This window comes from Oncorhynchus keta, chromosome 31 (assembly GCF_023373465.1).
Source record: "Oncorhynchus keta strain PuntledgeMale-10-30-2019 chromosome 31, Oket_V2, whole genome shotgun sequence".
NCBI classification, from domain to species: Eukaryota; Metazoa; Chordata; class Actinopteri; order Salmoniformes; family Salmonidae; genus Oncorhynchus; species Oncorhynchus keta.
In genome coordinates this window covers 16,590,665-16,616,736 of record NC_068451.1, presented here as the reverse complement: position 1 = coordinate 16,616,736, position 26,072 = coordinate 16,590,665, and the positions used below count along the sequence as shown (strand labels likewise).

At 45.1% G+C, this 26,072-nt stretch overlaps 1 protein-coding gene across 17 annotated transcripts in view; it reads right to left on the bottom strand.

Annotated features, from left to right (window-relative positions):
• The window catches only part of LOC118364073 (regulating synaptic membrane exocytosis protein 2-like), a 205,289-nt gene extending 180,106 nt beyond the window's left edge, over positions 1 to 25,183 (bottom strand). For 16 of the 17 annotated variants that reach the window (XM_052489742.1, XM_052489746.1, XM_052489765.1 and 13 more), the window contains exons 1-3: positions 25,091 to 25,183; positions 19,697 to 19,928; positions 7,030 to 7,322 (exon numbers count right to left, since the gene is read on the bottom strand). In XM_052489742.1, coding sequence (XP_052345702.1) covers positions 7,030 to 7,322; positions 19,697 to 19,882 — 479 coding nt within the window. In that variant the 5' untranslated portion in view covers positions 19,883 to 19,928; positions 25,091 to 25,183. Of the gene's footprint in view, positions 1 to 7,029; positions 7,323 to 15,239; positions 15,840 to 19,696; positions 19,929 to 25,090 lie in introns of those variants that run through there. The other variant, XM_052489744.1, reaches the window with a different exon arrangement.
• Positions 25,184 to 26,072: the final 889 nt, after the last annotated feature.

The window sequence follows — 26,072 nt, the reverse complement described above, 5'->3', positions numbered from 1 at the left end:
CAGAGAGGGAGAAGAGAGGAACAGGGAGGTGCAGAGAGGAGAAGAGATGAGCATAGAGGAACAGGGAGGTGCAGAGAGGAGCATAGAGGAACAGGGAGTTGCAGAGAGGAAGATGAGAGGAGCATAGAGGAACAGGGAGGTGCAGAGAGGAGCATATAGGAACAGGGAGGTGCAGAAAGGAGAAGAGATGAGTAGGGAGGAGTAGGGAGAAGAAGAGAGGAGCAGAGAGGAGTAGGGAGGAGAAGAGAGGGACATAGAGCAACAGGGAGGTGCCGAGAGGAGAAGAGATGAGCATAGAGCAACAGGGAGGTGCAGAGAGGGAGAAGAGAGGAGCATAGAGGAACAGGGAGGTGCAGAGAGGAAGAAGAGAGGAGCATAGAGGAACAGGGAGGTGCAGAGAGGAGCATAGAGGAACAGGGAGGTACAGAGAGGAGAAGAAATGAGCATAGAGCAACAGGGAGGTGCAGAGAGGAGAAGAGATGAGCATAGAGCAACAGGGAGGTGCAGAGAGGAGAAGAGATGAGCATAGAGCAACAGGGAGGTGCAGAGAGGAGAAGAGATGAGCATAGAGCAACAGGGAGGTGCAGAGAGGGAGAAGAGAGGAGCATAGAGGAACAGGGAGGTGCAGAGAGGAAGAAGAGAGGAGCATAGAGGAACAGGGAGGTGCAGAGAGGAAGAAGCAGAGAGGATCATAGAGGAACAGGGAGGTGCAGAGAGGAGTAGGGAGGAGCAGAGAGGAGAAGAGAGAAGTAGGGAGGAGCAGAGAGGAGAAGAGAGGAGTAGGGAGGAGCAGAGAGGAGAAGAGAAGAGAGAAGTAGGGAGGAGCAGAGAGGAGAAGAGAGAAGTAGGGAGGAGCAGAGAGGAGAAGAGAGGAGCAGAGAGGAGTAGGGAGGAGCAGAGAGGAGAAGAGAGAAGTAGGGAGGAGCAGAGAGGAGTAGGGAGGAGCAGAGAGGAGTAGGGAGGAGCAGAGAGGAGCAGAGAGGAGAAGAGAGAAGTAGGGAGGAGCAGAGAGGAGAAGAGAGGAGTAGGGAGGAGAAGAGAGGAGTAGGGAGGAGCAGAGAGGAGAAGAGAGAAGTAGGGAGACGCAGAGAGGAGAAGAGGGGAGCATAGAGAAGTAGGGAGGAGCAGAGAGGAGCAGAGAGGAGTAGGGAGGAGAAGAGAGGAGCAGAGAAGAGGAGATGGGAGCAGAGAGAAGAAGAGAAGAGAAGGGCGGAGCAGGGAGAAGCCGAGAGGAGCAGAGAGGAGAAGGGAGGAGCAGAGAAGAGGAGATGGGAGCAGAGAGAAGAAGAGAAGAGCAGGGTGGAGCAGAGAGGAAAAGAGAGGGGCAGGGAGGAGCAGAGAGGAGGAGAAGCAGGGAGGAAAAGAGAGGAGCAGGGAGGAGCAGAGAGGAGGAGGGAGGAAAAGAGAGGGGCAGGGGGGAGCAGAGAGGAAAAGAGAGGAGCAAGGAGGACAGGAAGGAGCAGGGAGGGGCAGAGAGGAGTAAAGACGAGCGGGTAGGAGCAGCGAAGAGCAGGGAGAAGCAGATAGGATCAGAGAGGCAGAATTGCAGGATAGCAGAGAGAGTAGGAAGAGGACATCTGTTCCTCCCAGGGCAGCTCACCATGACTGACCCCTGGGTTATGGAACGGTTGGAAATACCGTCCAGACCTGCCTGGGTTCAAAAAGCAGTTGTTTTCCTTCAAATACAATGAGCATTTGATTGAACCTTTCTAGGGTTCCAGATGGGCAGGGTTTGCATGTTTGGGACTATTCTGTTGGTTCCCTTTGCACCAGTCAAGATCAATGGAGAGCAAGTAAATATTTGATAGAAAACAAATACTATTTGAACCCAGGTCTGGACTACAGAGTACAGACTCAGAATGACACAATGAGGGGACTAGAGGAACATATTTCTGCTGTATGAGATGCACTAGAAAAATGTGTGCAGGGTCTCTCTCTCTCTCTCTCTCTCTCTCTCTCTCTCTCTCTCTCTCTCTCTCTCTCTCTCTCTCTCTCTCTCCTCCCTCCCTCCCTCCCTCCCTCTGTGTCAGTGGACTATGGAGAGAGGAAGGAGACACCGTGTGGTGATAAATGGAATTACAATAAATCAGCTGTGACGACACAAGCAAGCCAAGGCACAGAGAAAAAGGATTCACAAGCACAGCATAGAAGTGCAATCCAACAGCCAGTCTATTTTCTTATTCTTTATTTAAACATGTTGATCCCGATTTAGATCTATTTTGCGTACATTTTTGGAAGAAACAGTACAGTCTCAAACTCTCCCTTGTGACAACAATGACGTTATACAGCCAGGAAGTTCTTTCCCAACATGTTCCTGTACTATCTGTACCTGGCTGAAACATGCCTAGAGAACAGTAGGACAAAAAGTCTATCTAGTTATTGTGATGAGTTGCAGCCAAGGGCTTCTTCAACATGCCTGGTTTCTGCTGCTTCAAAGGAAGACACAGTGAATGCAGTATTATAGTCATCATCAGTCAGTTCACCAGCTAGGGAATCCCTCTAGCTGAGTTTGACTTAAGGGGAAAGATGAAAGACCAGTCATCCAGTGTGGGAGTCAGTGTGTGGGTGTGTGCTTGTACGTGTGTGTGTGTGTGTGTGTGTGTGTGTGTGTGTGTGTGTGTGTGTGTGTGTGTGTGTGTGTGTGTGTGTGTGTGTGTGTGTGTGTGTGTGTGTGTGTGTGTGTGTGTGTGTGTGTGTGTGTGTGTGTGTGTGTTTGTCTGTGTCTGTGTGTTTGGGTGTGTCAATGTTGAACTTATTTTAGGTAGTGGTGTCCATGTGTCTTTCCTGCTTCATGGGCCTCATGCATACACATCTGTGTGATCAAACTGTTTACCGTTCTCAAAAAATAAGTCATTTGCTAGGAGCCATAGCTTTTATGATTTTTATTTTACCCTACACTTTTCCCAGGCCCCGACCATCACTCCCTCCAATACAACTCCAGAGGCATTTCACCTGACACAGCTTGCTATAGGCAAGTGTGGGGCAAGTTTAGCCATTTTTTAAATTTATTTAGCACCACTATGTCAACGGAAAATATAGTCTTCTTTCTAACAAAGATATCTCCATATATTTCAGGATGTTGTGTATCCCTGGAAATAATGAGAACTCAATGTAAACGTAACAGTTTTGAAAACACAGCTTGTCCAAACAGTGGTCTCTTGGAACAACTTATGGGGTCAATTCAGCATAGGGACAGAGTAAATGGAGCCACCTTGGGGTAACCTTGTGGGTGATGGTGCTGGTAGGTCAAAGTTGAATTCATGGAATGCGGGTATGGTATATTGTACAGTGCATTCGAAAAGTATTCAGACCCCTTGACTTTTTCCACATTTTGATACGTTACAGCCTTATTATAAAATGGATTCAAATGTTTGATTGTTTCGTTAATCTACACACAATACCCCATAATGACAAAGCAAAAACAGTTTTTTTGAAATGTTGTCAAATATTTGAAAAAAAAATGTAAATATCACATTTACATAACTATTCAGACCATTTACTCAGTGCTTTGTTGAAGCACCTTTGGCAGCGATTACAGCCTAGAGTTTTCTTGGGTATGACGCTACAAGCTTGGCACACCTGTATTTGGGGAGTTTTTCCCATTATTCGCTGCAGATCCTCTCAAGCTCTGTCAGGTTGGATGGAGAGCATCGCTGCACAGCTATTTTCAGGTCTCTAGAGAGATGTTCGATCGGGTTCAAGTCTGGGCTCTGGCTGGGCCACTCAAGGACATTCAGAGACTTGTCCGGAAGCCACTCCTGCGTTGTCTTGGCTGTGTGTTTAGGGTCGTTGTCTTTTTGGAAGGTGAACCTTCGCCCCAGTCTGAGGTTTTGAGCGCTCTGGAGCAGGTTTTTATCAAGGGTCTCTCTGTACTTTGCTCTGGTCATCTTTCCCTCAATCCTGACTAGTCTCCCAGTCCCTGTGGCTGAAAGACATCCCCACAGCATGATGCTGCCACCATCATGCTTCATCGTAGGGATGGTAACAGCTTTCCTCCAGACGTGACGCTTGCCATTCAGGCCAGAGAATCTTGTTTCTCATTGTCTGAGAATCTTTTAGGTGCCTTTTGGACTCCAAGTGGGCTGTCATATGCCTTTTACTGAGGAGTGGCTTTCGTCTTGCCACTCTACCATAAAGGCATGATTGTTTGAGTGCTGCAGAGATGGTTGTCCTTCTGTAAGGTTATCCCATGTCCTCAGAGACACTCTGGAGTTCTATCAAAGTGACCATTGGGTTCTTGGTCACCTCCCTGGCCAAGGCCCTTCTCCCACGATTTCTTAGTTTGTGTCTAGGTTGATGATGATTTTCTTTTATTGAATCAATTTTAGAATAAGGCTGTAACGGAACAAAATCTGGAAAAAGTCAAGGGGTCTGAATACTTTATATCTTAAATGTACAGTTGAAGTCGGAAGCTTGCATACACCTTGGCCAAATACATTTAAACTCAATTTTTCACAACTCCTGACATTTAATCCGAGTAAAAAATCCCTGTTTTAGGTCAGTTAGGATCGCCACTTTCTTTTAAGAATGTGAAATGTCAGAATAATAGTAGAGAGAATTATTTATTTCAGCTTTTATTTATTTGTAACATTCCCAGTGGGTCAGAAGTTTACATACACTCAATTAGTATTTGGTAGCATTGCCTTTAAATTGTTTAACTTGGGTCAAATGTTCCGGGAAGCCTTCCACAAGCTTCCCACAATAAGTTGGGTGAATTTTTGGAACATTTTGGAACATTCCTCCTGACAGAGCTGGTGTAACAGTCAGGTTTGACCACCTTGCTCGCACACGCTTTTTCAGTTCTGCACAAATTTTCTAAGGGTTTGAGGTCAGGGCTTTGTGATGGCCACTCCAATACCTTGACTTTGTTTTCCTTAAGCCATTTTGCCACAACTTTGGAAGTATGTTTGGGGTCATTGTCCATTTGGAACCAAGCTTTAACTTTATGACTGATGTCTTGAGATGTTGCTTCAATATATCCACATAATTTTCCTACCTCATCATGCCATTGATTTTGTGACGTGCACCAGTCCCCCCTTCAGCAAAGCACCCACACAACATGATGCTGCCACCCTCGTGCTTCAAGGTTGGGATGTTATTCTTCGGATTGTAAGCCTCGCCCTTTTTCCTCCAAACATAACGACGGTCATTATGGCCAAACAGTTATATTTTTGTTTCATCAGACCAGAGCACATTTCTCCAAAAAGTATGATCTTTGTCCCCATGTGCAGTTGCAAACCGTAGTCTGGCTTTTTGATGGCGGTTTTGGAGCAGTGGCTTCTTCCTTGCTGAGCGGCCTTTCAGGTTATGTCGATATAGGACTCATTTTACTGTGGATACTTTTGTACCTGTTTCCTCCAGCATCTTCACAAGATCCTTTTCTGTGGTTCTGGGATTGTTTGCACTTTTCGCACCAAAGTACGCTCATCTCTAGGAGACAGAACGCATCTCCTTCCTGAGTATTATGACGGCTGCATGGTCCCGTGGTGTTTATACTTGCGTACTATTGTTTGTACAGATGAACGTGGTACCTGGAAATTGCTTCCAAGGATGAACCAGACTTGTGGAGGTCTACAATTTTTGGCTGATTTCTTTTGATTTTCCCATGATGTCAAACAAAGAGGCACTGAGTTTGAAGGTAGGCCTTGAAATACATCCACAGGTACACCTCCATTTGACTCAAATTATGTCAATTAGAAGCTTCTAAAGCCATGACATCATTTTCTGGAATTTTCCAAGCTGTTTAAAGGCACAGTCAACTTAGTGTATGTACATTTCTGACCCACTGGAATTGTGATACAGTGAATTGTGAAATAATCTGTCTGTAAACAATTGTTGGAAAAATTAATTGTGTCATGCACAAAGTAGATGTCCTAACCAACTTGCCAAAACTATAGTTTGTTAACAAGAAATGTGTGGAGTGGTTGAAAAACGAGTTGTAATGACCTAAGTGTATGTAAACTTCCGACTTCAACTGTGGATGCCTCTGTTCAATATCACTTACCCTTCCATTTCTTGACGAGTTGGTCTAGGACAGGGATGTTGTTTCGATGTGCCAATTCACAGACAAGTTCTCTGCTTTTGAGGATACTAAGCCCATGAAACTGGTCCTCAAGATGTTTGATATGTTTAGCAAGCTCAGATTCCATGCCATCGGATAAGGCCTTGTGTGTTTCTGCTACTCATCGTTGCCTCTGGTACAGGTACATTTTCATGTTTATTTTGTCCGTGTTCCTCTTCAGTGTCATTCAGTCTATTTGTTCATCCCTTGCTGCTGCTCAAATGGACTTCTTCCTTTATCTCACTTCCTTGGCTGCTCTTTCAAGAACTTTAAGGGGGGGGGGGGGGCTATACCCCTGCTTGTTTTACATTTGTGTACACAGGACATGATGGTGTCTGCTCTGTAACAATAACAATACACTCCTGAGTTCATACTGGAGGCATGACACATTGCAAAAATACTATGTACTGTATATTATGCTTAAAACGGACTAAATATAATAATAATTTGTATGGTGTATGGTGGCCATTGGTTTAACTTACCCCAAAAAGGCAAACATTTTGACAATATTAGCCTGCACAGCTAGAAGGATGCACTTTCATGCTAGGTTTAGGACCTCATATTGTAGCTTATAGAGACCCAACTGACGTATAAAACCATCTTAGAACCATCTTCTTTGGTTTAGATACAAGCATCGTGAAACCTATAACACAATAAATTCATTTGGCTTCATTAACTTCCTTATCAATTTTTCATGTGGTTTCTTCCTTCACAGACTCCATGAAATGATGACCTCATACTAAATATTTGGTCACATTATTCATTTTGTGTATGGTTTCCTAGAAACAAGGGGTGGCTCAACTAACCCTTTGGCTCAACTTACCCCACTCTCCCCTAACAGGTTTCACTTTTAACAGACAGTGTTCCTCCACAATAACGATCAAAAATGTTAAAACCAGCTCAAATCCCTGGGGAATTGTGCAAATATGTTTAACACACACAACCTTCCACACAGACACTGGACTCACCTGTCTATGTCCTGTCCTTGACCTGAGTGCCTCAGCCCTGAGCCGTTGTTGAGGGAGCCTTGTCTGGGGAGCCCGGGAGGTCTGCTTCTATCTGCTGATACGTCCCCCGGGGGCCCCTGGTAGAGGAGATCCTGCTGCAGTTTGGCCTTCTTCTCCTGGGGGGCCTCCTCGTGACGTCGACCCCTGGGGCCCTCAGACCCGCCCCGTGGCCCTGCGGCGCTGCTGTAGAACCACGCTCCCGACTTGGTTAGGATTTCTTGTTGTTTTCGGCACAAGTTGCATACCCACATAACCTGTACATAGAGGACAGAGGGGGTTAGATATCTGTGGTGGTGGTGGTGGTGGGCTTACAGCAATGAACTACAATGAAAGGAGTCATGGAATGGATCAACCCCTAGAGGAGACGTGCCAAGTATCATTAAAAAAGGATACTTGGACCTGCTAGATGTTGTAGGAAACAGTGTAAATATACAGATGAGGATATGAATGATTTGGTAATATTGCATACACATACAGTAGCCTGAGGGCAAGTGTTTAGGAGGGAGAGAATATTAGGATTGTATGTAGGACCATATCTCATCCAGGACATAATGTTGAGTTCACTGGACAGTCTGTGAGTATGATGAGGAATCTGAAGTTCATATGATCTACATCCCCCTACATTCTCAGAAAAAAGGATTCCAAAAGTGTTATTTGTCCGTCCCCACAGGAGGACCATTTATTCTTCCATGTAGAACCTTGTGTGGAAAACGGTTCTCAAACGGTTCTCCTATGGGGACAGCCAAAGAACCCATTAAGGCTCTAGATAGCGCCTTTTTTTCTAAGAATGTACATAATTACACCACTTGCTTATATGGGGTACCAGCCACAGAAATGAAATCACTAGACTGGGTTTCCCCATTCAAGTCAATTGGTTGGTAGTGTGTGGTTACAGAGTCATTGATTGGTGATTTTATTTCTATGGTACTAACTTTGTGGTGCACAATACTGTAAGTAACTGAATCTAAATAGGAAGCTAGCTGCAGCCCTACTGTTTAATACAGCTGTGTGTGTATAGCAGAGGGATGGGAGAGAGACTGTGTTCAGCAGCTCTACAGAGGAAGTAGCACTAACTGTGGTCTGCAGCCCCCTCCTTCCACATTAGCCTCATAAATCCAGGAGCCGACAAAAGCCCTGATCACTCCACCTCAGACGCAGCACAGCCGCCCTCAAAGCCCTGGTCTGCTTCGCAAATGGCACCCTATTCCCTACGTAGTGCACTATGGGCCCTGATCAAAAAGTAGTGCACCATATTTAGCATAGGGTGCCATTTTGGATGCAACCTGATCACTCCGCCTCAGGCGCAGCTCATCCAGCCTCACAACCGCCCACCCTAGTCTGGAGGAGGAGCGATGCCTAGTGGAAAGGAGGAAATGGGCAGCTGCCTGGCGCCTCTCTCTCTCTCTCTCTCTCTCTCTCTCTCAGGGCATCAGGGTCCATGAGGAACTCAGGCTGATGACCAGTGACTGACAGACTGACTGACAGCAGTGATGTACAGTAGACAGGCAGGCAGCTGCACTCAACCCAGCAGCAGTGTCCTCCAGTCGCTAGTTATAGCCTGACTCTGGCCCTGGTCCTATAGTCAGAGCATTGAGCTGACTCAGTACTGGAGTGCATTACTGTGATTACTATTGGCTGGGCTGGGCTTACACAGCACACTACACAACCCTCCACTGACTTAGTGGCTGGCTGGCTAACTGGTTGGCTAACTGGCTGGGGGTCATATGCCTAGTTAAATCAAATAAAATAAATGTTTAAATAAATCATATTCGGAAGGCATGACCAATGAGAGGTTGTCTCCTTACCACCCCAGCCAATCAGATGTCTGAACCACTGGGGTGGTGGCTACACTCTACTTCCATACTGCACACACACAAACACAACCTCCATACCAGTCACAAGCATGCACACACACACACACAACCTCCATACCCGTCACAAGCATGCACACACATACACACAACCTCCATACCCGTCACAAGCATGCGCACACACAAACACAACCTCCATACCAGTCACAAGCATGCGCACACACGAACACAACCTCCATACCAGTCACAAGCATGCACACACACACACACAACCTCCATACCAGTCACAAGCATGCACACACACACACACAACCTCCATACCCGTCACAAGCATGCGCACACACGAACACAACCTCCATACCAGTCACAAGCATGCGCACACACGAACACAACCTCCATACCAGTCACAAGCATGCACACACACACACACAACCTCCATACCAGTCACAAGCATGCACACACACACACACACACAACCTCCATACCAGTCACAAGCATGCACACACAAAAACACAACCTCCATACCAGTCACAAGCATGCACACACAAAAACACAACCTCCATACCAGTCACAAGCATCCGCACGCACATGCTACAACGCTACCTCCACACCAGGTCCCACTTCCTGTTCATTACTCCAATCTCCCTCTCTGCTTAAAACTTCTTAGGGATTAGCCCCCTTTTTTTTCAATGTTCGCCTAAAATGACATACCCAAATCTAACTGCCTGTAGCTCAGGCCCTGAAGCAAGGATATGCATATTCCTGGTACCATTTGAAGGGAAACACTTTGAAGTTTGTGGAAATGTGAATTGAATGTAGGAGAATATAACACAAGAGATCTGGTAGAAGAAAATACAAAGAAAAAAAAACATGTTTTTTTTCTACCACCATCTTTGAAATGCAACCATCTGTAAATAGCCCATCCAACCAAGATGCCTACCTCATCCCCATATGTTTTTTTTCTGCTCTTTTGCACACCAGTATTTCTACTTGCACAGCCTCATCCCTCAGATGTTTTTTAACATAACCCAGTTATTTCCCAGATAGAGAGAGCCTTGTACATCAGCCAGCATGGCATGATGTGACCTACTTATTTACTGTTCACAAGTGCAATTTACATAGAGTCAGTTCTCCAATCTGCCAACAATAATGAACCACATTCTGAGCTTCAGACTGTACATGCAGTGGGCTCTTTTATTTCATCAGCACATACCTAATAGTACATTAGTATTCCAAAGCAGACCAGGAAGACATACACACACAGGCCAAATGAATACTGAGCAGGGCATGCTAAGCCTAGCTCCGCCTCACACAGCGTTCCTATACAGGACTATATGGTGTAGCATCTGGTCTGCACTCAAACATAACCTGGATGACTAATGCACTAAAAAGTGAAAATGGTGAAAAATATAAGCAGTGGTTGATCACAGTAGAGATGACTCAATGATAAGGTTTTAGGTCGAAGCCATACTCCTTAGTCACATAGAAGTGGTGTCAGCACACACACACACACTCACACAGCATGTGCGCTCTAACAGTTTGTCCAGTGATGCAGCAGAGAGCGTCAGTTTGGCCCACTCTGACAGACTACTGTTAGCATCTGTAATAGTCACTAAACCAAACACACATACATACACACACACACACGCACACAGGTCAAGCAGCTGTACTGATTGCCAGAGGTGTGTTCACTGCAGCCAGACTGCAGTCCCTCCTCCCTCCTTCCCCATTGCCTAACTCTTCACGACTTAGTGCAGTCAGGGGGATGGGTGTGGGGGAGGAAGGGGAGAGGAAGGGACAGCCCCCCCCAGGCTGGGCCATTTCTCCCTGTGTTTGCACATTTCATAGTCATTGAACCTGCACCCAAATATAGAACATTAAAAAACCTAGTGCTCTAAACCTAGCGGAGGAATAGAAATGGCATAAATTTAAATGTCCCAGCAAATAAGGGGCGTCCTAAGGACATTCGGCGACGTTCCCATTAGGTCCAATAAAGGTTTTGGTGCGACATTATCGCACTGACGTTCTGAGAACGTTCTAGGAAAGCTACATGATAGTCCCACGGGAATGTTCTCTGGGGGACCTTTTTACAATGTTCTTGGGACATTGTGTCATGGTCTCCTGAATGTCCCCTGAATGTTCTTGGGACGTTGTGTCATGGTCCCCTGGAGGTTTTGGCTAGTTCGCGGTTTGTCCAAGGAACGTCCCCAAGGACGTTTTTAGGACGTTCTTTGGATGTTGTGTCATGGTCCCCTGAAGGTTTTGTCTAGTTCCCGGGTTTGTCCCGGGAAAGTAATTAAATTGTATGGGGTTTTAAGGTAAGTTAAACATGTTAACCCTCGCAAGGCTGCTGGCCCAGAAGGCATCCCTAGCCACATCCTCAGAGCATGTGCAGACCAGCTGGCTGGTGTGTTTACAGACATATTTAATCGCTCCCTATCCCAGTCTGTTGTCCCCATATGCTTCAAGATCACTACCATTGTTCCTGTACCCAAGAAGGCAAAGATAACTGAACTAAGTGACTACTGCCCCGTAGCACTCACTTCTGTCATCATGAAGTGCTTTGAGAGTCTAGTCAAGGATCATATCACCTCCACCTTACCGGCCACCCTAGACCCACTTCAGTTTGCATACCGCCCCAATAGGTCCACAGATGACACAATCGCCATTGCACTGCACACTGCCCTATCCCATCTGGACATAAAGAATACCTATGTAAGAAGGGTGTGTGCTCAGCCCTCTCCTGTACTCCCTGTTCAGCCACGACTGCATGGCCATGCACGCCTCCAACTCAATCATCAAGTTTGCAGACGACACAACAGTAGTGGGCTTGATCACCAACAACGACGAGACAGCCTACAGGGAGGAGGTGAGGGCACTAGAGTGTGGTGTCAGGACAACAACCTCTCACTCAACGTCAACAAAACAAAGGATATGATGTTGGACTTCAGTAAACAGCAGAGGGAGCAGCCCCCTATCCACATCGACGGGACAGCAGTGGAGAAGGTGGAAAGTTTTAAGTTCCTCGGCGTACACATCACAGACAAACTGAAATGGTCCACCCACACAGACAGTGTGGTGAAGAAGGTGCAACAGCACCTCTTCAACCTCAGGAGGCTGAAGAAATTTGGCTTGTCACCCAAAACCCTGATAAACTTTTACAGGTGCACAATCGAGAGCATCCTGTCGGGCTGTATCACCGCCTGGTATGGCATCTGCACCGACCTCAACCGCAAGGCTCTCCAGAGGGTGGTGTGTCTGCACAACGGGTGGTGTGGTCTGCACAACGGTTTCATCACCCGGGGCCAACTACCTGCCCTCCAGGACCCCTACAGCACCCAATGTCACAGGAAGGCCAAAAAAATCATCAAGGACAACAACCACCCGAGCCACTGCCTGTTCACACCGCTTTCATCCAGAAGGCGAGGTCAGTACAGGTGCATCAAAGCTGGGACCAAGAGATTGAGAAACAGCTTCTATCTCAAGGCCATCAGACTGCTAAACAGCAATCATTAACTCAGAGAGGCTGCTGACTACATTGAGACCCAATCACTGGACACTTTAATAAAGATCACTAGTCACTATAAACAATTCCACTCTAAATAATGCCACATTCATAATGTTTACCTATCTCACATCACCAGTATATACTGTACTATATTGAGACCCAATCACTGGACACTTTAATAAAGATCACTAGTCACTTTAAATAATGCCTCTCTAAATAATGCCACTTTAATAAAGATCACTAGTTACTTTAAATAATGCCTCTCTAAATAATGCCACTTTAATAATGTTACATATCTTACATTACTCATATCACATGTATATACTGTATTTCATACCATCTATTGCACCTTGCCTATGCCGCTTGGCCATCGCTCATCCATATACTTATATGTACAGATTCTCATTCATCCCTTTAGATTTGTGTGTATTAGGTAGTTGTTGGGGAATTGTTAGATTACTTGTTAGATTTGTGTGTATTAGTTAGTTGTTGGGGAATTGTTATATTACTTGTTAGATATTACTGCACTGTTGGAACTAGAAGCACAAGCATTTCGCTACGCTCACATTAACATCTGCTAACCATGTGTATGTGACCAATAAAAAAAAGATTTTGATTTGAAGTGATACACTGTTAAGCTAAAATAGTGTAAAAATCTTTACTCAGCGAGATACCTAGTCAGTTGCACAACTGCATGCCTTCAACCGAAATGTGTCCTCTGAAACAGAGAGGTGTGGAGGGGCTGCCTTAAATGACGTATGGGGGGCAGTTGTGCTCCTCAGTTTTGCTCAAGAGCAGAACTGCAGATTTTTCCATCTTACCAGTTTGGCGATTCAAACCAGCGACCTTTCGGTTACTGATGTGTGCTGGAGCATAGGTACTGTATGCTACTGATCTATTGTATTAGGTTACGATGGGTACCATCAAGCTGTTTAGATTGATATGTCATTTGTTATCTAATGTATTTTCATTTAAACTGAAGGTGGGTTCATACATCCTTATCATCTTTCGCATTTGCATTTGGTCCCATACAAAGATATTATACTCCATATTTTATTCCATCTATTTACTCCATCTAATCCATCTGGACTTGAATCAATAACTTCTATCTAAGATGAGCATGCCTAGCGTTCAGACAACCTCGTGTGTTGCAAATCTCTACAGCCAAACAATGCTATAGCCTATTTCAAGGGCGGTGCCGTGGTGGTGCTTTCGATGACCAATCTAGTGTATGGTCATCACTTTCTAAGAGACAATTTACAGCATTGACTGAAAGTCCTTTAAGATAGAGAGCAGCCTTCAGCTATCCCCTTTTTTTGCTGAGCTTTGTTTAGCTGTCAAGCATGTGGTGCTACACTACATCAAAGTAAAATGAACAGGGGAGGGAGGAGACAATCGTCTCTTTCTGATACATATGTTCCAGTAGCCAATACTCAGTCAATGAGCTCTCTCTTGTGGCCAAGAAGCAGCACTACACCACAACAGCATCCGAACAAAACAGTTGAGGGGAGCAATGATATTATCAAACTTCAAAGCTAAAGGACAATGAAAATACCATGGTGACCATTTTTAACTATTAAGAGAATTGCAACCATTGTTGAATTACTTGAGTCCAAATAGTGACTGTTCTTTCGGAGACAAAAACACATACTTGGTATCATATCCTTCAGACTAAATGCATTCCCAACCATCGAATGTTACTGTATCTTGTTCATAGCATTCAGAGAACAAAAATATCACGTACTATAAAGAGATGTGCGTCATAGTAAAATATTAATGTGATGGTGAATAGACTGTCATCCGTATCATATTGCCTGTTTCCCTCCCAGTCTCACCTGGCCTGAACTTAACTGAGCTCATTAAAAACTCATAGTTTAAGGGAACATGTCTGGGAACATCTTGTCTTTGAAGCTGAGTTTGCACTTGAGTCGACTGTGTCTGAAACATACAGAACCTAATCCATCATTCGGCACTCCTTTTTCCCCCATGCAACACACGTTTTTATGTGTGTTATTAAAAACGTGTGATAAACGATATATAACCTAAGATGAAATATACCACATTCTTCTAAATGTGTGTGTGTAAAGATCTCAAAAAGACAGAGGGAAACACGTATTAAAGTATGTTTCCTGAAACCGTGTAGCCTAAATAGAGGTGAAAGAAGAGCCGAATCTCACATGCTCAAACACTGTCTGGCACGTGGTGCATCACATTTGAATGAGGTTCTAAATTTAGTGTGTCGGGCGCGCGGTAATAATAATAGACTTGATGCATAAATGTATGCCCCGTTATTTTGACCGAAGTCCAGAAAGACTTGAGAGAGAAAGATGAGAGCGGCTTGAGAAATGGAGAGACTGGATTCACACAGGGATATATGGCAGATGTCTTTCACAGACCCCCCTAAGCCCTGTGACATTATTTACAAAGCCAAAGTCTATTTTTGGTATTAGTTAAGCATTTGGCATGCAAAGTCGGCTTATCAAAGCGCTGTTCACGGTTTCACATACATTTTAGAAAATACCATATATATTCAGAATTTCAGAGCACATGATGTAATGAGAACTTTCACCGAAAATGAGCACTACATAGCCTAAAACATCCATATAAACGTGTTCAGACTACCAGACTATAACAAGGTGTTTATAACATGTAGGCATTTATAATAGCATATAATTCATTCATCATTGGTCATATTATCATCTACATTAAAATACTCTGACTACTTATGCAAACATTGCACAACAGTCTATAGCCTACATGTGCATTGTAAATGCAGTATCCAAACGGCTGATTGTGAGCCCAGCGTATTGAATGACTTGCAGCCAAGACAATCCATTTTACATTTATCTTACCCATGGTAACGACGGGAAGCATCGTGTCCGTGCAGGAAAAACAATGTATGTAATCCTAATTTGGTGGAAATGTTACGGGGCAGCGTGCAGTAAAATCAGGAGGAGACAGACTGAGGCGCCGACCTTCAACACCGTTCAGCACCGCGGACAGTACCTAGTCTGACAACAGGCAGGCAGCTAGCTCTGCTCAATGTAGCCCGCGTGAAGGTTACGCGATGCTAATAATGTATGTGATTTGTCCAGGCTGCAAATAATACCACCCAGTCAGACAGTCTTAAATTCCAACCATAATTATTTTCTAAACAGATTATTTACAGAAAATAACAAAATACGTGTCTGCCACGATGTCAAATAGAAAACGATACAGCCCCTTCATAAATGCAGTAAAGGATGTCAAATAGAAAACGATACAGCCCCTTCATAAATGCAGTAAAGGATGTCAAATAGAAAACGATACAGCCCCTTCATAAATGCAGTAAAGGATGTCAAATAGAAAACGATACAGCCCCTTCATAAATGCAGTAAAGGATGTCAAATAGAAAACGATACAGCCCCTTCATAAATGCAGTAAAGGATTCCAAATTTGAAACGCGGCACACAAAAAATAAGCATACAGAAGCAGCTTCGTGGGAGGAAAGATGTGCAAGAGTGAGCAATAAAACGTGCAATCATGTTTTACCGCCGCTGTATTAGACCTACTAGTTAAGTCTTCATTACTAATAGATGCGGGTGTGAGTCTCCCGCTACCGAGGATTATTGAGCTCATTATAAATGCAGCGCGTCCCCCCATGGTGCTGGGCGGCCCAACTGTGCTCAAAGAATCCAGTGTGTGCCCTTACACGCCCGTGACGCTCAGGGACTCACCAAGCTAATTCTGATGCCCCACAACAACGTGTTCTTCTAAATTCACTGAAATATTAGGCTATTTTTACTTTGATGAGTCCAGAAAGATCCAATAAGTGTGAGTTCTGTTCGTTTGCAGCAGAGTGAATGAAAGCTGAGAGCCAAGAGCATCACAGCACATGTGATGTCCTCAAAAGTCACGTTAATCACGAATGACTTGGTCTCAGGAGACTTGATTCCTGAGGCATTTTTTAGCAACATCAGAGGAATTGAAATGTTGAACAGTCCTACTCTAAGGACTGAGGAGGGTGAGGGATTCTGGGGGTTCAAAAAATGTACATAGAGCACTGTATGTCTTTCAAAGGCTCCATCTATATCTCTAAAATCCTTCATGGTGTAAGTTTTGTCTACTGTGTAGCAGCTGAGCCTAGACTATACTGACCTGTGGTTACATATAAAGGCCCTCAGTACTGTCCAATCAGACTGGATGTCATTCACCTCTTTACTGTAGGCTAATATCAAGCAATGATATATAACAAAAGATCATGTTTTATTGTCATAACCATGAGTCTGATAGGCTATACTAGACTACATAAGAAAATAAATCATCCCGGGACTCAGTTTAATGTAGCTCAAATCCATCTCAAACCTTCACTCCTGCTTCTTCTCCTGCCTCTCTGTGAAACTCTCAGCAGCAAGTCTGTCCTATCGTATTCCAGTGTCCAACAGCTCTGTTAGAGGCCCCAGACACTGAGGCATGTAAATATTGATGCCGTTTCACAGAACAAGAGATCTCTCATCACGGCTGCCACTGGTTGTGGGAAGGAAAGAGAATACTGATGGAAAAAGGACCGATTTCACCACCACCACAAGCACCTCTTTGACTGACACACAAGCTTTCAGACGTGACAAGCTACTGCAGGTGGTTGGGCTGACCAAAACATGCCCAACTGAGCTATATAGTCTTAGTTATTAAACTTGCAATAACATAACATCTATTCTTATTATGAGACTCTGAAAAGTGTTGGGTGTGAGTCTGTGTGTACGCAGCGTGTGTGTGTAAACATGAAAGGGCTTTATTGTGTCCAACGTGTAGGGCTCTTGTCAAAAGTAGTTCACTATATAGGGAATAGGGTGCCATTTGAGACATCCTTTAGGTCCATGGGCCCTGCCCTCAGAGGCCCAGCAGTCGGGCCCCCAGTGACATCACCCTCCTTGGGTTGAAAAACTATCTGGTCACCCAGCCCTGTCTGGGAACCAAACCCCTGGATCAGCTGGCCCTGAGGGCTCTGTGAGGGCTTGGAGCCCTGCAACTAGATACAGGGGAGGCTGTGTCCGTGTAAACAATGTCCCTCTGGCTGAGACAGCAGCACATCTATTGAACTTATGTACACCTCCACCTCCACCATCCATCCATCTCCATCTCCATTCCCCTATTGCACCTCCTCCACATCCAGACTAGTAATAACAACTGTTTTCCTTTCAAATACTTTAGCTGCATGTGCCATTTGAGATGAAACCAATGTATTTTCATGGCCAAGAAGACAGATCGCGACAATACCAGGCTAACAGTGGGCAGGGCAGCAGTGGGCCTATCCTCCTATCCTTTGATCTGATCCCAGGGCAGATCTGCCAACACTCCTGCTACTCATCACACTGTCCCAACCCTACTACTGCTGCTGCCTCCTGCCAGCCCACAGCCATGACTCAACACCATCTGTAGGCTACAACTCTGGAGGAAACCCATCCTCCACCCATAATCAGTCAACAACAAAGACAGACAGGCAGCCTTGGCAGCCGACGGACAGAAGGCCCAGTGGAGGTGGACTCTCAGCTCAGTCATAGCTGTTAAGGGGAAACTTTGACAGGGATTTGGTACAAACTTTGCATTGAAAATGGAACAAAGACACCGAAATATATTTTCTGACATATGTTCCATTTTGGTCTGGCCTTCAACATGATATAATTGACTCACAGATGTGATTGGTCAAAAATCATGTATTCAGGGTACTGTATGTGTATATTACAGTCTGAGAAGCATCTCATGGGGGTGAAGGAGTGATGCTTCTATTCAGTCTTTTCTTAGTCGAGATGCGAAAAAGGTTGGAAAAGGATTTGCTAACCACTTTGTCCTCCTGTTGCAATTCCGCGAGAGCAGGAATGCAGCAGACAGAGATAGAGGGAGTGGAAGACAGGGGCAGAGAAAGAGAGAGAGAGGAAGAAAGGAAAGGGGAGAAAGATTGTGAGTGACATTAGTACACTTTGACACATCGCATTCCGACAGTGAGGGTATTGGACGGCACCAAGCATAAACACTCAGTCACACAATAATAAATCAAGGCTTACTCTGTAGGAGGATTTCACAACAAGGTTAGTTAGTTAGACAGTGGAGCAGCATGGTAATACACAGCAGACATGAGATTTAGGGCTGTTGTGAGATGCCAGGGGAGAAGCTCCCCCCAGTGGTAAAGAAAGAGATTTACATTTGACATAATTAGGAGACCCTCTTATCCAGAGCAACTGCGGTTAAGTGCCTTGCTCAAGGGCACATCGACTCTGGGATTCAAACCAGCAGCCTTTCGACTACTGGCCCAATACTTTTAAATGTTTGTTTTTTTTCACCCCTTTTTTCTCCCCAATGTTGTGGTATCCAATTGGTAGTAGTTAGTCTTGTCTCATCGCTGCAACTCCCGTATGGACTCGGGAGAGGTGAAGGTCAAGAGCTATGCGTCCTCCGAAACACAACCCAACCAAGCCGCACTGCTTCTTGACACAATGCCCTTCCAACCCGGAAGCCAGTCGCACCAATGTGTCGGAGGAAACACCGTGCACCTGGCGACCGTGTCAGCATGCACTGCGCCCGGCCCGCCACAGGAGTCGCTAGTGCGCAATGAGATAAGGCTATCCCTATTCCTTGACAAGGCTAACCCGGACGACGCTGGGCCAAATGTGTGCCGCACCATGGTCCTCCCGGTCGCGACCAGCTGCGACAGAGCCTGGACTCGAACCCAGAATCTCTAGTGGCACAGCTGGCACAGCTAGCACTGCGATGCAGTGCCTTAGACTCCTGCGGCACTCGGGAGGCCCTGCCCAACACTTTTAACTACTAGGATACCTGACGCCATGCTAAAAACAAGACCTGAAGAAATCACTGCACTAGAATCATCCCTCACCAGATTCACAGTCATGCAGAGAATATGAATGGGAGAAACATTGGTAGGAGTTGGTATATGGTATAGATCGTCAGTAGGGATGTGTTGTGAGCTGCACCACTGTCTGTATCTGGCTTGAGGCCCCGTTTCTGATTTCACACTAATGTTTCATAACCCAGTGGAGGATTTGATTTGAGACAGAAATGGATGGACTAGTCAGGCTATTTTTGGGACCCAAGAGAGAGTATCAGCAAAAAAACACTCTCTCACGACAGCTGGACTGGACTGGCCTGCATGTGATTGTAGAAAACGAATTGTATTGACAAATTACTTCCACCTTCCCACTGTAATCTTACAAGAGGACAATCACTACAAAACATTTTTCCAGGTATGCATGCGTGTGTGTGTGTGCGTTCATAGACACAGACAAACATAGGTAGTAGCTAGGCTCAACCTCCTCACCTTATTTGACCGCAGAGACACTCGTCCTCCGCACCGAGCACAGAATTTCGTTTGGCAATATGAACAGAGGTGGCCGCAGCCGTCAGCGAATTTGGTTTTGTGGCAAATCCCGCAGGTAGGAGAGTCATTGGGGTTCTTCTGGGGTTCTCCGGTCGTCCCCGTCTGCGGGGTCGTATCGTCCCCCATCTTCTTCACCTGGTCCTTGTAGCTCTCAAACTGCTGGTGCAACTTCCTGCAAGGAAGGAAGCAAGAGAGGAGCGCAGTTAGGAAAAGATCAGTTCAGAACAGAAACTTTGTCCTAAATGGCTCTCTAGTCCCTAGTTCCGTTAAAGTGCACTACTTTCGCCAGAGTATAACAATGCACTTCAGGGGATAGGAAGTCATTTCAGATGTCTTTGTGCTGTAACTGCAGGATGTTGTGTGAGGTCCATTAGTGTTGGTAGACAGTAAAGCAGCATATGTAGCTCTGATTCCTTTCTAAGAGAAATGTAGGGAACACTTTCTATGAGGAATATGCTTTATAATGGCCTTGATTATATACTTTATACTTATAGAAAGTGGAACCAAAAGGTTTTGTCAACCAAATAACCTACAGTTTGTTACACACAACTGTCAGAGAAATGTTTGTATGTTCTGCATTGCATATTGTTGTATTGTCACTATAGTTCTCCATTCACATAGAGCTGCACCCATCTTTACTGAAACAAGGCGGGCCAGGTTGGAAGGTATAGAGTTTGCATCGCAAGTTTAAAAGCCTAACTTAATTCCACTTACTCAGGTTCCCGGCGTTTAATGAATCATTTGTACCTGTGTTTCTATTTCAGGGCGGGAGACGTAAGCTAATACAGCCCTCCAAATGTCAATGCCCACACTTCAGTGGAAAGAACACATCAAATCTGTTTACACAGCAACAACATCATGACTAGGTAGCCTACACTACAGCATCCATCCAACCATCGGGCTAACAGTGCCTTTAGACAGTCCAGAGGAATCAGACTATTGAGTAGGCCTCCATGTGGATTACTGAAACAACGGTACCCTTCAAAAGACTTTGTATACGGCCCAAATGGCACCCTATTCCCTACACAGTGCACTACTTTTGACTAGTGCCCTGTGGGAAAAGGGTGCCAAATAAAGAAAAGGGGGTCATTTGGAAGGAAGCTTTTAGCTCAACGTTCTCTTTTAATCTGCACTGCCTGCTCAAAACACTAGATGTACATTCAGTGTCATCTTTGTCTAAACTCTCCCAATACACCCACACATGACAGGTCCAATCGGACCTGAGGACCAGAGGACCCTGAAACGCAACCTCACAGACAGACCAGCATGCATTTTGTATGACACATGTCAATCGGGTGTATCCTTAGAAACTAAAACCCTGGCTGACTTCATGTTATGGCGATTAGAATTGGTTTCGTCTCCACATTTTCCCCTGCAACATTCATTAGTCACGTGAATTATTAACCAGAGCTATCATTTTTACCGTCCGTATGCATGGCCTGGTGTCGCGTAGGTGATAAACATGCTGCCTCCTCTTTCCCACAAACAGGCCTTTTATTTAGATCCCAAATGTAATTGGTGCGTGACTCGATGTGGCTGGGCCTTGTCTGATGACGATCACCCTGCTGAACACTAGATAGAGACCCTGGATGGCACCTCTCTGTGTCACACTGCCACACTGCTCTGCCCACTCTGAATGAACACTGGGCTACTACTGTCACTATATACTGAACATAGATTAGACCTGGGACGTGGTGGTGTGGTGTTGTTTATCACACAGACAAACACACAGATACCTGACCAGTACTGCGCTTCTTTCGGTAAGTACGAGGAGTTGGCTCAGGTCTCCAACCTGACTCTGCCACACTCCCTGTGTGCCCCCCAAAACATTTTTTGGGGGGGCTGCCTCTCGTGCCTGTCGCGCTGCTGTGCTGCCTCCTCATATTGCCGCCGCTCAGCATTCGCTGCCTCCAGCTCAGCCTTGGGGCGACGATATTCCCCAGCCTGTGCCCAGGGTCCTTTTCCGTCCAAAATCTGCTGCTGCCCAATACCACGCTGCTTGGTCCTTGGTTGGTGGGTGATTCTGTAACGCTCGTCGTGGGTGGAAGAAGAGGAGGACCAATGCGCAGAATATACACAACCCAACCAGCCGTACAGCTTCTTAACACAGCGCGCATCCAACCCGGAAGCCAGCCGCACCAATGTGTCGGAGGAAACACTGTGCACCTGGCAACCTTGGTTAGCGCGCACTGCGCCCGGCCCGCCACAGGAGTCGCTGGTGCGCGATGAGACAAGGACATCCCTACCGACCAAGCCCTCCCTAACCCGGACGACGCTAGGCCAATTGTTCGTCGCCCCACGGACCTCCCGGGCGCGGCTAGTTACGACAGAGCCTGGGCGCGAACCCAGGGACTCTGATGGCACAGCTGGCCATTAACCACTGCGCCACCCGGGAGGCCCCCTAAGTATGATTCTCAATCAGAGACAACGAACGACACCTGCCTCTGATTGAGAACCATACCAGGCCAAACACAAAACCACAACATAGAAAAAAGAACATAAACTACCCACCCAACTCACGCCCTGATCATACTAAAACAAAGACATAACAAAAGAACTAAGGTCAGAACGTGACATCCGATGCCAAGAGGTGGGTCTTTAAAATGTTTCTTCCCATGGCCAGAGACTTGGATTGTCCGGCCATGCACTACCGAAGTCATAGTAAAACTCCTTGCTATTTTTATCTCACTCGAGTTATGAGGGGGTCCCTGATGAATTTGTTATCGCAAAAGGGGTTACTGGCCCCAAAAAGTTTGAGAACCGCTGGTTTAGTGGGCATATAAAGGCTTCTATATTCACTAGAGAGAGTCACTAGAGAGCTGCCATTCAAGATGCAACTCTCTTTAAACCAGGAAGAGGGTTAGGAAGAGGAGAGGGGTAGGAAGAGATAGGGAGAAGAAGAACGAGAGGGAAAGGAGGGGTAGGTAGAGGAGATGGCCAGGGAAAATATGGAGAGGAATAGAGTGAGAAGGAGGAGGAGAGAAATGGAGGAGAGAGAAATAGAGGAGGGGAGAGGAGAGAGGGGAGGAGAGGGGTATTGAGAGGTTCAGGCAGCTGGTGGATGGCTCCCGTTCCTCATCCGTCTCCCTCTCGGTCAAACCTGGTCAAACGCGCATGACACAGCTGACATGTAATCATATGCTGCTCATTGTATCAGCTCTGGCTGTCTATCCGACCCTTCTTTCCTCTGAACCACACTAACACAGGCTGCATAAACAGGCTGAAACATGAGCCCTGCCCTGTCCTCTACTGTATACCGTATGACGGAGCTAACATAGTATCCCTACAGGGACCCAGCCAAGACCGGAAACTCAATACGTGTCTGCCTGTTGGCCTTAAGTATGAACTCAGGGGGTTATTTTATCAAGACATGCCTTTTAAATTATTAAAATGGTGTTCCTTGTGGATGTCAGACTGGGTGACATAACATTGATGTCACCATCTGATGTCATGTTTCTGTGATATAGCACAGTCACGGTGCACGTCAGATGCATTTATCCAACCACAATGCAATATTGATATAATCTGTTCCTATTCTAGCACTATTACAGTTTTAAAATGTTAATGGCTGTCACTTAATCAAAAATGTATCATGCATTTTATAGATGAAATGTCTTGTATTCTTCACCATAGTAAAATAAACCTAAAGAATATGGTAATTTTCCTGAAGAAAAATTGTGTGCTTGCTCCAGCTGTCCAAAATTATCATTTGAAAGCAGACTTGACTCTTGGCCATATGCAGCGCGTCCATATGGTTTATCCTAAAGTAAATTGAATTAATTGCCAAAATTATATAGCCTAATACAGAATAGTCTACACAGAAATACATAAAATCATTACTACACCAAAAAGCTTCTTAAAAATAATAAAACCCTGTGGATTGTTTAAATCGCATAGCCGGAAGGGTCCTCAATTTGGGCAGCGTGCACGGGAAATACCGAATAGATGATTGTTGAGTTGCGAATGTCAACGAAAGAGAGTCCCAGCCAGGCATATCGCAATATTTCAAAATACAATCGCGTGAAAACATTGGTGGAAAAGCAAATGGCTATTTTTGTATGGAGAACACCATCAAAAGACTAATCTGCCTGTTATAAAAATTCTCAATTTATTTGAGCGAATAGTAAACTATTTTAGCGGAGCATCGGCCGTATCCCCGGCGAGTGTGCATATTCACTGTCTTTATCATTGGGTCCATTTTTGGACAATCATTTCCTCTTCCATATTGTCTTTCTGGCTCCTCTTTTCGTAGACCTATTAGATAGTATTGACCTATTAGATTTTATTGATCTGTATGACAGTCAGCAGAGTTTAAGATACCCTGTAATTTTGTCGTAATAAAATATTCAGCCTCAAGCTCTACAATACAGTGAATTGCTCTTGACTCTGTGTATCATGCAGGCCTTCGTTTTGTCACCAATCAGAGATGTCTATCTAACTCTCCATTGTGATCTGTCGGGTGAACATCAATAGCAACACGCAATAAAACTACCATTTGATCTATCCTCTCTTCTAGCTTGAAATAAAAACACATACAAGCTCAGATCTCAATCTTGTTTTAGGCTAAGAGTCACGGAAATTTGAACTGAGTATGGAAAAAGGTCCTGTCATTACTCAGCCCCCATGTCATGGAATTCCCTCCAAGACAACATAAAACTCAATGACCTGGTGTCCCTGGAGGAGGAACAGGTAGTTGAGACATGTCATCGTTTCTAATTGTCACCCCATGTCAATAATTTGCCGTGCCTTATATAAGGAAGACCTTTGTTTTACTACACTCACACACACACATCCACTGTTTGTTTGCTGTTGTATTTGTGCTGTTGCCAGTGACTTCTGTCTGTGTTGTCCGTTTTGGCTTACAAAGTTTTTTTGTCCTAGCCCAGAAGGCTTTTTGCCTCTTGCCAGGCCGTCGTTGTAAATAAGAATTTGTTCTTATTAACTTGCCTGGTTAGATAAAGGTTAAATAAAACAATTAAATACATCTCCAGTCATATAAAGTGGAGTAGAATTGCATGAAATGTGTTTATAAAAGCCCATATATTTCCCAAACAGTGATTGAGTTATATTATTAGCATAAATCGTGACTATCCCATCGACTCATCACATTGGGAATAGCAGACTATCTTACATAAGTCTGCAAAAGTGGTGATGCATGGAATGCTTTATTATAAAGGATCATTTTTATGGTGAAAATGAGCTTCCCCAAACTTGAGACTCATGCGCCGCCTATGCTCTTGGCAGTATCTGACAGGTCAGAGGTCAAACATGTTGTACAGACCACACTAGTCAGCCATACTGTATGTTTAGGCCTACTACAGTAATCTTACTTACGTCTCAGGCTCAGACACAGGCTCAGGCTCCTTCTCATTTTGGGACTTTTGCTGAGGTTGCAGAACGTTATTTACCAGCTCAGTGATCCCACTAAAGGGACTAAACCACCTGTTCAAATAAGTAAGCAAACAACATGACTGTACACCACACCACAGAAAGATTAAGAATCAACACATTGTCTGGGCTGGCTGAGACAAGGGAATCCCCCATTAAAGCACACACACCCAGCAAGGCTTACACAAAGTCAGAGTGGCGGTACTGTACGGAAGCCTAGCAGGGACATTCATTGTGATCACAGCAGACCAAGAAAGAGGACCAGTCAACCACATCCACAACCACAGAAAAAGAGGAGGAGAGGAAGTATAAAAGCAGGAAAGAAGTTACAGCCAATGGAAATGGGAATTGCATTGAATGGTCAGCCAATAGTTAGGAAGGTGGTAGTGGATAGTGGTAGTATAGTAGTAGTATACCGTTTTCATATAGATCAGATAGTTGCTGTGTTTAGAGGTAGATTTGGACACAATGCAGGACGGAAGGTAGCTGACTAGAAGCATCCAGTTCACACATGGATGAGGAAGTAAGGAGTCTGAAGGTGAAGCTCCCTTACAAGCTAATCAGAATGCAAATGACACAACAGGGCGAGCCAATATCAGAGGAGAAGGGGCGGGGCCCACTGTGACAGGAAGCTACATTGACCAACAGGAAGAAGTGTCAAAGCCTAGAGCACTCTGGGTAATGTGTTACTTACTGTGCCGGCTGAGGCTTTTGTTCTTCTTTGACCCTAAAAAGATAAGTGTGGACAGCTCAGTGCTCAGTGCAACACAACACAAAGACATGGAGAACACACACAAAACAACACAAATAAATACATACATAGACATATAAACAATGACGATGACGAGGATGAACATAATTACTGAATATTGTAATAGCTTTAAAGCATACAGTATAATCAAGATATCAGTGATGATGATGATGATGA